This window comes from Lissotriton vulgaris, chromosome 4_1 (genome assembly GCF_964263255.1).
Source record: "Lissotriton vulgaris chromosome 4_1, aLisVul1.2, whole genome shotgun sequence".
NCBI classification, from domain to species: domain Eukaryota; kingdom Metazoa; phylum Chordata; class Amphibia; order Caudata; family Salamandridae; genus Lissotriton; species Lissotriton vulgaris.
Window position 1 is genome coordinate 1,137,910,964 of NC_141691.1, and position 14,251 is coordinate 1,137,925,214.

The 14,251-nt window shown below is 43.2% G+C and overlaps 1 protein-coding gene across 1 annotated transcript in view; it reads left to right on the top strand.

The window, feature by feature from the left end:
* PHLPP1 (PH domain and leucine rich repeat protein phosphatase 1) overlaps nucleotides 1-14,251 on the top strand; it is a 479,370-nt gene that overhangs the window by 200,011 nt on the left and 265,108 nt on the right. The window contains exons 5-6 of the mRNA XM_086965387.1: nucleotides 416-646; nucleotides 9,282-9,484. Of these exons, the coding sequence (XP_086821513.1) occupies nucleotides 416-646; nucleotides 9,282-9,484 (434 nt within the window). The remainder of the gene's footprint in view (nucleotides 1-415; nucleotides 647-9,281; nucleotides 9,485-14,251) is intronic.

The window sequence follows — 14,251 nt, forward strand, 5'->3', positions numbered from 1 at the left end:
AACTGGGTCATTTCGCACTGCTGCATGGTTGATGGCTCCAGCTTTGACTAATGTGAAGGTTGAGCATACCATAGTCGCCGCGTCCTTGTAAGCTGTAGTTTGAACTGAATCATTGAAAGTCCTTTACTTTAAACAGTAACTTGATTTGGTTTTCTCCACAGGCAGGCACAGTTTGGTATAATGCCTTTTTCTGCAATAGTGGGAAGTGAATTCTCTCTGTGCCACACAGGGTATCAATGCGACTTTGCAAATGTTGTGCCAAATATTGCATCTTGCTTCTTGCTCGTGTTGCCCTTTTCCATTCTGTGAGCCTTGTGTATCATTGCCGGTTTCACAGCTGCTGTTGGCTCGGGAGGTTGCTGTCCACAGCTATTGTGTTCCTTTTGTCTTCATCCACCCCTTTCCTTTTTTGCAGTTTGCAGACATTTCTGCTCGATGGGAATTGCCTAGAGACGCTTCCAGAAGAACTTGAGACTATGCATCAGCTCGGTTACTTGGGCCTCTCTTTTAACGAGTTCACGGACGTCCCAGTGGTGCTGGAGAACCTGACTTCCATGGACAAACTATGCATGGCTGGGAACTCTATGGACACGCTCCGGCTCCAATCCTTGAGGAGAATGCCACACATTAAACATGTGGACTTAAGGTACATATTTACAAGGCTAAATCCTCGGCTCTCCGGAGACCTTTCACCCTAGCTTTACTGTTAACATGATGGCATATCTAGTGTCATTGCTGGGTAAATTAATTTGATGGCAGAGTGCATATTCCATATTTCTAGAGATGCTTAAAGCTTCACTAAATCGAGAAATTATGTTTTAAAATTGTTGCTTCTGATGGTAACAGAACTTGGATGTGTTTATCCGTACTGGTTTATTGAGAATAATTTTTCTCTGTCTTCTCAGTTCAGTATATTTTTCAGGTTGTTGAACGTTGAAGAACCTAATGCACAGATTCACAGCATAACTGTTATTTTTTTATATCACGTTGAGGACTGTGGAAGCAAATATTTGCCTTGAAATAAGCAGAAAGGGCAAAAACAATCTTTCAGCTCGTCCCGTACGTAAAAGAGTAAACACCATGCCAAGTTATTCTGCTGATTCCCGTTGAGCACAATTGGGAAACTCTGAAGTATGCTACCTTTTACTCTTTTCTACAATGGTTGTGTTGTCTTAGTGTGATGCAGACGCAGTCCAAGATTTGAAAGGCAGATTGCGTTCTTGGGTATTTGTATCATGCAAGAAAAACTGGCACGAGAAGGCTAGGCTAGACTAGACTTCTGTTTTAACTTCTCTTGACATCGGGTATCCGCAATATGAGTACATTTCTGTTTAATTTTCCATTTCACTGCTGGCTCATTTACATTGAGCCCATTAATTGCATTCTTTAGTTGTCTGTTGCCTCTGCACAGAGGGATACCTCATATCCTTCTGTTTTGTTTTGCCTTTCTCTACTCAAAGGCCAGTATCCCAAATTGCTTTGTTTTTTTTAGGTTGGAAATGAGCCAAGACCTTTTGATTTTACAAAAAATATGTATATCATATGCTTACATGAACTTTAAGTTAGCCCTCTACTTCCATTGGTCTGTCTTCATTGATCTTTCCTCCTTTCATTCTTGCGTATCAAATAAACTTTTTTGTGTCCCTTATGACACCCTCACCTGTCTGTCCTGCCTCCCTTCACTTACTCACTTACTCACTTCCTCACTAACTTTTTCATTTGCCACTGTTGCTGCTTCCGCCACTTCCTAGGTTTTGCACACCAGCTGACATAGAAGCAAGATTTGCTGACGCTGCCCTTTACTATAAATACAGTGCAAGTTCTGTCTGTGTACTGCTTTTTATATGCTTTGGGCTGCTGCCACAGTTGTCCCTTTCTTGTTCTCAAGTGGTTTGAAAAACAATTATCCCCATTGACAAAGTAACATATTTTCCTTGTTCACGTTTTAAAACGTATATGCTAGATTTAAATCCACTTTTCATTTATATATTGCTTATTTATGCCCCTGAGTTAATGATCCTGTAACAGCAAAGCAGTCAAAAGAGATAGCTTTGATGCCACTAGGTGACTAGATGCCTCCACCTATGATGGCAGGTACAGTACGGAATAATTCAAGGTTCACAGAGGGAGAGAACACCTCTACTTAAATAATAACTATTTCTTGAGTTATTGATAAATAATTGAAAACATGAATAAGGTAGACAGTGGTGAAACTAGCTTAGCTTTTCAGGAGACTCTGAGTGTAGGGATATATGGGGGTAGGGTGGGGCTGGCATGGGAGAAGGAGAATGCAAAGAAACTGATGGAGTTAATATGTGGAGGCAATATTTATTACAGTCATTTTAATGATGAATTACTCTCAAAACATTGTGTGGGGCAACATGAAAGAACTAAATGTAAATCTACCAGTAAATGGCAATACCTTCCGAGACTACGACAGAGTTGGAAGGCAGAGTGTCTGTTGTGCAGTAGGATGCTGCAGTAGGAGACGCATACATTGCAGCATCCTGGTATACATAGCACAAACCTTGAGCATGAAGCAGAGGATGCGGACTGCTATTTACGAAGTAATCCGAGAATAGTGATTTTGTTGGAGAGACTGAAGGGAAGCAACACTGAGAATTGTTTAGAAACTTGGATAAAGTAGTTTGTAGCATTGTAAGGCCCCATTTTTCTTTGCGGTAGAAACTGCACACCTCTCCTGTTGAGAAAATTCCACAAGGAATAATTTTGAAGGCAAGAAATCACAATGGTGTTTATTTAGATAAATCAATAGTATTAGCCAAAAAAAAACTAATAATGGTCTAATTTGATCTAACGGCACATGTTTGTGTTTCTGACGTGCATCCAGTACATAAATAAGTCCAGTCAATGGAGTAGTGTGGCTCACTGGTTAGAGGCGGCAGACCCGGGAGCAGAGGACGGCCCGGGACCAGGGTTCAATTCCCGATGCGGCAGGGTTGTGGACCAGGGTCAGCGGACTCGATAATTCTCACCTCGGTGCCTACTCTAACCAGGGATCACACTCGGCAACTTTGGGCATTAGCTTGCCTCATCTCCACAACGGCCCCCCACATACGCCGGGGATGCCTGGTTTTACCTTGGAGATACCCAGTAGGGACCATCTCACAGGGAAAGCCAGGACGGGTTCCCCAGCGGTCTATTCGCACAAGGATACTCCGGTAGTAATTGAGCGCGGTATAAAACAGCATATAACATAACATAACATTTGTTAAGTTTAATGGGAGTGAGAGCCAGTTACAAATTAAACACATTCTTGCTGTGAGGAAACTAGGTGTATTATATGGTGTGGTTGTGTAACTTCACTGTGTAAGACACTAGCAACCCCTTTAGGACCAGTCGGGGTTTGTTTATTTAATCATAGTTCAACCCTAGGTAGCTGTGGCTCTGAGCATTCAAGTTTATATAAAGGAGCAAATGTAAAGCATTTAAACAACACCAACACAATTGATGAAAAAAATGAGACACTTAAGAAATCTGACACCAATTTATAAAAATAGAGTGAATTTTTATTTAATTTTAGACACCAAAACGATAAAAGATCCACTGGAGGGTTCTGAAGATACTTTATTTACAAGGTATAGTAAATCACAGCTTTTTACTTAACCATGAACAAGCATTTGCAAGTTCAACGAATTTCAAGAAAAACTTCCGTATCAACACAGTTACTCTGAGTTACTTTAGTCGACTAACTCCAGCAGGGAGGCAGTCAGGGGGACCAGCAAGGGCCACAGAAACAGTTACCTCCCTGAGAATAGCAGTCTTCAGTTCAAGCATCAGTGGCTCCTTGCCACTGACTTCTATGGAGTGGTCCCGATGCAAGGGACACAGGATGCTGAAGATGCTGTGCTGTTGATGGGGGTCTTCTGGGGCTACTCCTCGGTCCACGGGCTTGGTGATGCAATCTTGAGCACAGGGGTCTGCATCATCAAAGTCCTTTCAATCATGGAGGAAGTCCATTCGCCCAGTGCAGCAGTTTCATTGGTGGTTGCCTTTTGGGCGATATAGCTGCATTCCAATGACCTCCCCCCCGCCTCCCCGGGTCCAGCAGATTCGGGGGCATCATTTGAGCATCTGGTCCTGGTCCCCTGGGCTGCATGGCAGCGATGAGAAGGTCCAGGAATCTTGGCTACCAACTCACCCCAGCAGGCTTCTTCTGCTGTTGTGGTCCTGTGTTGCAAATAGTTCAACCAACAGACCCTTGGAGTATCTTGCCTCGGCTGGGCTCAGGAGTCAACTTCTCCACAAGCAGAACACAGCAGGCACAGTCCTTTTCTTTGCAGGTGCAGTCCATGTTGATGCAGCCTCTCTCTATTCAGCCCTCTTCTCCAATCCGACTAGATCTGAGTTCTGGGTGCCAGGAGTTCCTTTTTATGCTCAGAAAATCCCATTCTGAGAAGCTCGTAGTCACTAACCAATGGGTAACTCTTATGCTCAGAAAATCCCATTCTGAGAAGCTCGTAGTCACTAACCAATGGGTAACTCTTCCTGATGACTACTTCCAGTGAAGCGTGCCATCTGGCTTTCCGAGAAGGCTCCATTCTGCCTACCCCCAGCATGACAGAACCCTTCTCCCGATGTGCAAAGCTCCATAGCCCAAATCAGAGATGTGGCTAAAAAGGGATCTACTCGCCCCTGAAAATTCTGTTTAACATCTGGCTTCACCGCTCTGTCACTAGTGCTAGCCTGTCTACCTAAAAAATAGAGCTGCCCCTCTCCCAAGTGTTTGCTATTTTCCCTTCAGAAGCAATTTTCTCTTCCAATATCGCCTTTTGGGCCAACTCCCATGTGACTTCCTGCAGTCTTCTGTTGTGTCCTTTCCTGGAAGTTATTTACACGTCTCCAAGGAGGGCTAAAAGCGGTCTAGGGGACAGACCCCGTTTGCAATCATGAATTGGCACAGGAAACTTTGTGCAGCAAAGTGGCAACATTTTAAAAATGGCACACCACAACATATTGCATACATTTTGACATCAGCACGAAGTCGGGCTTAATATAACTAGTTGTTTGATACCTTATAGGGCTAACTTTTGTTGTCCTAGTCCGGTTTAGCAGGGCTGAGATGTCAACCAGCACTCTGCACTTGCCAATTACTAGCCTTTTCCTCCGTACAAATGACAATTGCAAGTTTTTACTGTTGCTTTCTAATGTACAGTACCCTCCCTTTGGTCGCAATAGTCCTATCTGAGGGGGGTGACTTATATTAATATTATAAAGGGAGGATTGGGCTTTGCCATTGTTTTAAGTCTCAACATTGAGTGAGCGGTTTAAAACTGCTCTTCCAGTCTGCAATGGCGGTGCTTAATTTGAGCTGGTAGTTTCCGGTGCTTGGCCCGGCACTTTATTGTTGACTCAGGCACTTGTAACAGTCTGCCGCATGGTGGCGTTGTTTGGCTAATTTAGAACAGTCCATCATTAATTTAATATACGTTAAAAGTGACTATTACCTGCCACCCAAGCCATTCTTATAGCTTTCGGGCCTAGAATAGTTTGAATTGTCAACCTTGTAGGAGTGTGATGGTTAGTATTTGTGATGTTACTATCATTGGCGGTACAAAAGCGGGTGGTGATGAACGGAGCATCTGAACCAATCAAACACTCACACCCAGTCAACAGATCTGGGTTTAATCCATCACCGTTCTTTAGCCCACTCTGCCACCCCAGTTCAGACATGGCCATATGCAAATCAGTCTGACCTTGTGCCTCATGGGAACAGTCCAGCCCGAACTGCCAAGCCATGCCTTCCCTGGACCGGATTCAAGCTTCCTAGGACCGGTTTCTGGCATTTCAGCCGTCTTCAGCCAGGCTTGCTTGAATCCAGTGGCAAAGTGAGCAAGGGACTCACGTCGGAGCATACCCTGCCAACTTATGGCGAACAAAGCGGTACAAAAGGGGGTGGTGATGGACGGAGCATCTGAACCAATCAAACACTCACACCCAGTCAACAGATCTGGGTTTAACCCCCCTTTTGTACCACGTTACTATAATTGGCAGCATGGCAAGCTACAGTGGCCTCCTGGGAAGAACCCTGGAATTATTTTTATTTTTTGTATAAATTGAGCAATGCTGGGGGCCATGTTTTTTTACCTTTCTCTCATCTAGGGTGGCACAAGCAGCGCTGCAGTACCTGGGCCGACCACCTACTTACAGGTCCTGGGTACCACATACTAGGGACTTACAATTAAGTTAGTTTATGCCAATTTGGCAGAAGCCAATCAAGCATGCATATTTTAAGTTCAAGGCACTGATACTGAGGTCTTTTTGCAGGCCTCAGTGCACTCTCAGTCGACAAAAAGCAGCATCAATCCAAAACGTTAGGGGTGACTATACAAAATGAGACATTTCCTTACACTTGCCCAGAAGATCATGTACTGTCTCCTTTGAGGCCTTTGGATTGGGTAGGATTGAAACCTGGGGAGCTAAGATATCCAAGGATTGACCTGGGGTTGCTCAAGGAGGGGTCAGTTAGGATCTCATAAGAGTCATCTTCGAAGTTTAACCCCTTCCATGCCCCTGACTGTCCGCTCGTGTCAAATACGCCCCGCGGCGAATCGGTTAAGACTAAGAGGGGAATGAAAAGACAGTGCAGGAAGAGATATTGTGTTATTTAGTGTCTAAAATATTTAGCTGTAATGCATGTGAACCAAAGCAGGTCTGGAAGGATAATCGTGAAGTGCAAAATAACATTGAATATTTCAGAAGAGTGTTCAATGAAGGTATAGCTGGTGATCTTCATGGTCAGACCCTCAATATTAAGTTTATTCTGCTTTACAAAATATTTGGGCTACCAAATTTGTATAGTCTTCGTTTACGTTACAATGTTGAGGCAACAGGTACCTCTGTGTAAGAAACCAATTGAGATGGGGCAGAGCAAGCGAAGTTACTGGAATGTGGGTAAAAGTAAATTTGCACTGTTCCCATGAGGCACAGGGTCAAGACTGATTTGCATATAGCTGGGTCTGCACTGATGTGGTGGAGTGCGCTAAAGAATGATGATGGATTCAACCCAGATCTGTGACTGGGGGTGAGTGTCTGAAAAGTTACAGTGCTCCGTCCATCATCTACTTGTGTTTGAGATGGCGTGTATATTGTTTGAGGCTAAGATGAAGAAGTGCAGTGGTGTTGCCTTTTGACACTGCAATCTGAGATTCCTTATTCCAAAAAGACCTTTCTTCTGATAACTGAATGTCCATTCTGAGAAAGACCACGTGTACTTAAATGATACCTGCAGAATTTTCAAGTTTAGGAGGAAAATGATTGAGGACTATTAGTAAACTCAATGAACTTATACTTTGGGATCTTGGAAAGGACCCCGGAGGAGGCAACGTGTTAGACTACAAACATCAATAGGTCTTATAATTAGACGTCCTGGAAAGGGTGAGGAAGCTTGAGGAGGCCCTCTAACAGTAATTCAGTAAACACTTAGGCTCGCAATACCAGCAGCCCGGTTAATTGTGCTATGTGTGCTTACTGTGGTTAAAGCACATATCGCAGTTATGGGCTTAGTGATTGCAGCGGGTCACACCTGCCGATATTTATCAGTCAAGTTAGTGGAAATTCCAAATATTTTACTGGAACATGTGGATTTTGGTACAATAAGGGCCAACATCTAAAAGGGCCAAAATCTAAAAGTTATTCTTCAAAATGTCACAAAAGGATGGTATTTATTACACCCAGTAAATTCAGAGTCTCATTTTTTCCAGGTGCAAACAATATCACATTTACATGGCTGCTCCTAGTGAGGGCCTTAAATGGAAAATAGGCTACCAAATTATTTTAAGCAGTTAAGGATATCAGCGAGTGACCTTAATAAGGATGTTTGTAATTGACCTATTTATGTTAGCAGTAATTAGAGTAAACCTGGATATATTGAAAGCAGGGGGTATTAATCGTGCAAACAATTGCAAAATGCCATCCGAGAAAGTCAGGAAGGTCTCTGTCGCTGTGAGTTTTCAGTGCAGTATTTATCGAATGTGAATGATGTTGCATGAAGGTAGAGAAATATCAACTAGAGTGTAGTTAATTGTAAGAGATCCACAATAGGCCTCAAAAGTCATTACTCGCAAACAATCAAGCTACTACCTTAAGGGACCTCCAATTGCTCAATTTCTTTTGTTAAAATGTTGAAGGAGGTCATAGCATAAACCTTAACTCTCTGCTCTGTATGTGGAGATTAATGTGAAGTACTTTGACCAATGTGGTTTTACCTCTAAAAGGTCTATCTGACAATTTTTAAGAAGGCTTCAGAATTCTGTTGCACTGGGAGGGCCATAAAGCCAGACACACAGAAGTAGTTGTTTGACTTGAAAGAAGAATTTCTGTTTTCTGTACAACTAGAACCACATTCTAGAACGGATGTATCATGGATGCTCCAGCTGGAAAACGATGCAAGACAACACCCCCCACCCCTCTGTGCACACAACGCTCTTGCCCAATCAGCACTGCTACAACTGTAGCATTCAAACCTCTGAAGTTAAAGGATATGAGTGAAATATTCAGAAGGCACTTAAAAGTTGTGTTCCTAGTTGAGGGGAAATAATTCTAAACCTGCTCATTGATGGTAGCAAACTTATAAAATATTTCGCAATCCAAATTAGTTACAAAAAGGTTTCTGGACCTGTATATTGAGCTTATCACAAACGTCATTAATTGTTTAGAGTGTTAACTGAAATCCCTCTGGTCCTGAATTTAGAGGTGTGTTCCGCACAATAAGTCTCTCAGGATTATTTTTTCTTTTTTTTCGGAATATGGTGTTTGAGGAAATACCTTCCTCTCCCCAGACCGGCTGAGACTTACCATGATTGACCCATAGCACTTAATATTTGAAATAACAGTTCACCCTTACACTTCGGACACTCAAATTTGTCTGCTTTTCTATAAAAGGGTAATAAAAATAAAAGAAAGGAGGGTAAAAAAATAAATCTTATAAACTACATGCCAGAGGATCTACTGTTAGGGCTAAGTAAATTGCTAGACTATCCTGATCCATAAGGTTAGCTTGCTTGTAAGTGGTAAGCTACCAACTCCAAATGGGTTTCTGAGAGCCATGGGTATAAACAAGTTACTTTTTGTAAGCAAAAGCAGAAGTGAGCTGTGTGTGTGTAGTGAGTGCAGTTGTATTTTTCTTCCACTTGTTTTTAAAGACTTGAAATACATTAGAAGGAATTAATGGTAGAAAAACATCTTTTTGTGTAATGATTTGGTAGTGTATAAAAACTATAAAACAATTTTTTTACCAAGGTCTGTTTTATTTCACTAAGAATGAACAGAATAAAGGAATTATTGGTGGATGGTACCGATGCCCTGCCTCATGTGACCCACTTGGATGTTCGGGACAACGAGCTCAATGAGCTGGATGTAACAGCAATGGACAGTCTTGAAGTGCTCCACTGTGAAAGGAATAGACTACCTTCTCTGAAGATCAGCGGATGTTCTCTAAAATCTCTTTATGCCTCTTCCAATGGTAAGATCTTGTCCCACATGAACCATACCTTTCTGAAACAGTGTGCTGAAAATTGAAAAAATGTAAAATGTGTAGATGTACTGCAGACCTGCAGATGGGAAGATGCAGACAGTGATATAGAAAACCGCTTTTAGCAATCTTCATGCACAGTTTTTTTTATAAATTCAGTTTGTTTAAAATGAAGAAAGGTGTGGCTGACACAACCAGACCTATCCAAATGAATAAGTAAGGTTTCAAAGTCAGTCCTACTAGTTCTTTGTGGAATGACTTATATTTTCCGTTGTGCATTTACTTTTGCAATTCCGATCTTTTTTATCTTTACCGTTAGCTCTTCAATTCCGTATAATAAATGACTTGTGAATTGAGGTGGTTGTGAATATTCTGTAGTGACAGACACCATGTTGATTTTTTGCTCAGATAGCAACAGTTTTCCCTCAGCTAAGCATTGTGTTGTATTAACTTTTATTGCGCCAGCTTTATGGGTGCCTCCTGATTCATGAAACTGGGCAAATCCCAATATAAATATGGCTTTCCGCTGGAACTAGGGTGCTTTTCCCTGTCTGCCGTTGCTAGTGCTGGAAATTACTATCCTACTTTAAATACCAGTATTACACTACTTTAAACCTATTTCCACAACAGCTGATCATAAACCTAATTTGCCTGCCTTGTGGAGGTGCATTTCAGTAATCAAAATGCATGTGGTGCATCAAATGCAATTGGGAATCTAACCAACTCTATAAGCACCAGAGTAATTTAACTTGTAAGGCTGCCAGAAGATCATAACCACTAACTTTAGAGTAGTGCTGTCGGTTTTTTGTATGAAAGGATGGGTTTTCTTAGGGGATCTTCTATTCTCAAAAGCCACTTTCTGAAATTTTCATCCAAAAGATGCTGTACCATTTTCAGCCTATTCATGCTTATTCTGTCTAACTATAAACAATGCCTGTCATACTGACCCAGATTCTTCTTTCCATCCAGCCAGGCATCGGTGCATTTTTATTTAATGTAGGTTACACAATGTTCGAGGCATATGAGCTGCAGATCGTACACTTAGCAATAGATCGCCTCCTGGTGTTGGGCTCGGATGATTGCAGGTTGTTGTCTTCTTGGAAGAAGTCTTTGTAGTCACGAGATAGATGACTCCTCCCTTGGACAATACTGCGCATGGTCATCGACTCCATCCTCAGATTGTTTTTTTCCGCCAATGGGTTCGGATGAAAGTTTTCCGCTCCGGCTGGAAAAGACTTTTTCAGCTACTTCAAAGCGTGAAACTTTATATAAACATTTTTGACATTGAATAGACTTTTTCGACATCACCAGCTACATTCCGGTGCGTCGACGCGGGCCGTTGGGCCTATCGGCCGTACAGCCTACGCCTCATGGACAGAACTTCATTCAAGAGATGCCCGGTATGTCGAGCAAAATTCCCTCAAAGCGACCATCACGAGGTCTGCAACCTCAGTCTATTGCTGGAACACGACGAGTCGACCTGCACAGCCTGTGCCTCCTTCTGATCGAAAAAGACCATTCGGGATCGGAGGGCCCGTCGACACGAAATGAGATCAGCACCAGCACCAGAGGCCATCTTTGAGGAGGAGATCGTCTGAGAGGACGTCTCCGGGGACGAAGATATCTCCGAGGACGAGGCTCCACTTGTCTCTGAGGAAGACTTGCCTGATCTTCAGATCATATCGGGGGGCAGAGGACTCGGTTGACTCGATTCCATCTCGACACCCCTGCCCCTGTACAACATACACTACCCAAGCCAAAGGCAGCGGTCGGCACTCCGCCCATGGGGCCCATTCGAGACCGAAATCTACCCTCTGACGCCCCGCCTTCGGCTCGGCTCCGAGGAAAAGACTACGCCTTCCGGTGCCTTGGCACCAAAAAAAACGCCCTTCGGTGCCCAAAGACAAAAAGATAAATCGGCGCCGAAGCCAAAAAATGTACCGGATCCGAAAGCTTCGACTCCAAAACCTTCCGGTTACAAAAATAAAGATGGAAAGCCAGAGTCCGGCGCCGCAGGCCCAACAAAACCTGTCTCCACGCTGAAATCTCCAACATCGGTACCAAAGACTCCAAGGCCTGATACAGAGACGCTTAAACCCTGTAACAAGCCTACCAAGCCGAAACGACCTTCGGCACCGAAAAATTTGCTACAGAACTCGATAACTCTTCCTAAAGCAAAGAACACTAAACAATCACTATCGGCACCGAGAAAATTGACGCCGAAAAATACTGTAGAAGAGGAAGAACTGTTTAGACAAGATCCTAAACAGAAAAAGGTCCATATCAACCCAAAAACTGTACATGTGGAAGCCATTCCTTACAAGAAAAGACCAGCAGATACGCCACTTCCACCTGTGGTTCCTGCCAAAAAGGATTGTGCAACTTCTCCAATGCACCCTTCCTCTTCTTCACCTTCTTCCTCTCCCATCCCTCCTTATATTGAACCTATAGATTCTCCTGTTCAATCTCCTGATCATCACACCACACTGACGAGGAGTATGATCTAGGTGGGGGGAATGACGTACCAGAGCCACACGCGCACACCCTTTAGATGAGGATGTCAATCCAGAATATCCTAAGGATGACGACCTATATGGTTTTCCACCACACAATGTGCCAGACATTCCTGATCCTCAGTACTACTCAACAAAACCTTCCCCTCCAGAAGATAGTAAGGGGTTTAATCATCTTTTAAATAGAGCTGCCCTCTACCATGGAGTTCCAATGCACTCTGATGCCATTGATGAGGATTTTTTACTGGACACTTTTGAGCAGTCACAAAGGTCTACACAAATACTACCCATGATCAAAGGAGTCATTAAACATGTTCCAGACATATTTAAAGACCCGGTATGAAGTAGGGTGGTAAATCCCAAAATAGAAAAAAAGGTGCACATACTGCCTCAGGCTGGCTGCATCTAAGGATGTACAGAATCGGATGCAGAGGAGTGCTCTCCTACAAAACTGGCACGTTCAGACTACACATACCTAGTGCTACATACTAGGCAGTGGGTGTGTATGAGAATTACTGTGTTTTCCAACATTACTTGATTAGCCCTGATGAAGTCTGCTGTTACTGTACCGGCAAAAGGCAAACCACGTGTTGGTAAGGGCAGAATGGATTAATGGAAGTACAATAAAGAACACATGATGAAAACGCGTCCTCAGCTATTAATTCCCTGAGTGCTCAGACAATGTTCTCTTACTTTTAGAATCTTTCCAGCTGAGGAAGACTCTGGGTTTGTTCCTGTTCCTAGCAGCTCCAGATACAATGTTCTGTGTGTGCACCAACATTACCCAGCCATCACATATATAACTTTTACGCAAGTGGGATTAGCCTATCCCAATGCAGCAAGGATTCAAAATTCCTGACAATGCTACCACAACTTCAAACCAATCAACAACTAACAGTAAAAACAGTTATGCATCTGCTAGGCATGATGGCCTCATGCATCACCATAGTACCACATGTACAGTTGGACATGCATCCTCTGCAAGAATGTCTAGCACACCAGTGGTCTCAGTCACAGGGTCAGTTACAAGATCTAGTGTTGCTAGACAGTTGCATTCATCGCTTCCTGCAGTGGTGAAGCACACAAAAACTGTTTAAAGGGAAGATCTCAAAGTTCAGGATCTCTGGGACACCAACCACCAGGGTCTCCACACCAACTACCTCGAGCTTCAAGCTGTTCACCTAGCATTGAAAGCGTTCTTACCTCACCTGATAGGCAATCTTGTCTTCGTCCGGACGGACTATATGACAGCCATGTACTATATACAAAAACAGGGGAGGACTCACTCTTTACAATTATCACTCCTATCTAAGAACATTTGCCGTTGGACAATACAACACAATGCTGGTTAGCTGAACCCCTACCAGGAACATACAGTGACTTTGCCAAACTTCTTCAGGAGGATGTGACAATAAGTCCATGATTGGAAACGCCACCCCAAGTCCTTCCCCCATACTTCCAAAAGTGGGGGTTTCTACAGATAGACCTGTTTGCAACCGCAGACAAAGCAAAATGTGCAACCGCAGACAAAGCAAAATGCCCAAACTTCGACTCCAGGGTCCAACACCCACTATCCAGGGCCAATGCTTTATGAACTGGTCAGAAATATTTGCCTATGCTTTTCTGCCTCTCACGTCTTATGCTTCTGTTTTGGAGGCTCAGGCAAACGTCTCTCACCCTCAATCAAGTAGCTCTCACTTGTGATCGTAAACCAAGGTTCACCACACTTCTCGAACTCTCTGTAGAGCTCCACGAGAAGCTTCACCTCAACCCGGACCTTCTGAATTAGGCATCCAAATCCAGAGGAACTCAACCTTGTAATTTGGCTCCTGAGGTCATAGAATTTGGTTGCCTGAATCTCTCACCTGAATGTATGACCTTTCCTAAAGAAGCTTGTAGGCCTACAACTAGAGCATGCTATGCAGCTAAATGGAATATACCATAAGCATGTAGATCCATTTAATGTAGCTGTTCAAAATTTTGTTTGCTTCCTTCATCTAGCTGCAGTGGCTGCCTGCCTACAAAACAGGCAATACTTATCTTTAAAAGTGTAAGTTATTAAGGCCTTTATGGAAGGCCTTAAAAGAGTAATTCCACCTGAACCCACATAGAATCTCAGGATTTTTCTCACCAGACTTATAGCTCCACCATTTTACCCACTATAATTGTCCCTTCCAATTTCTCTCTTAGAAGGTTGCTTTTTTAATTACCTTTACTTCACTTAGGCGTGTCTGTGAGCTCCACG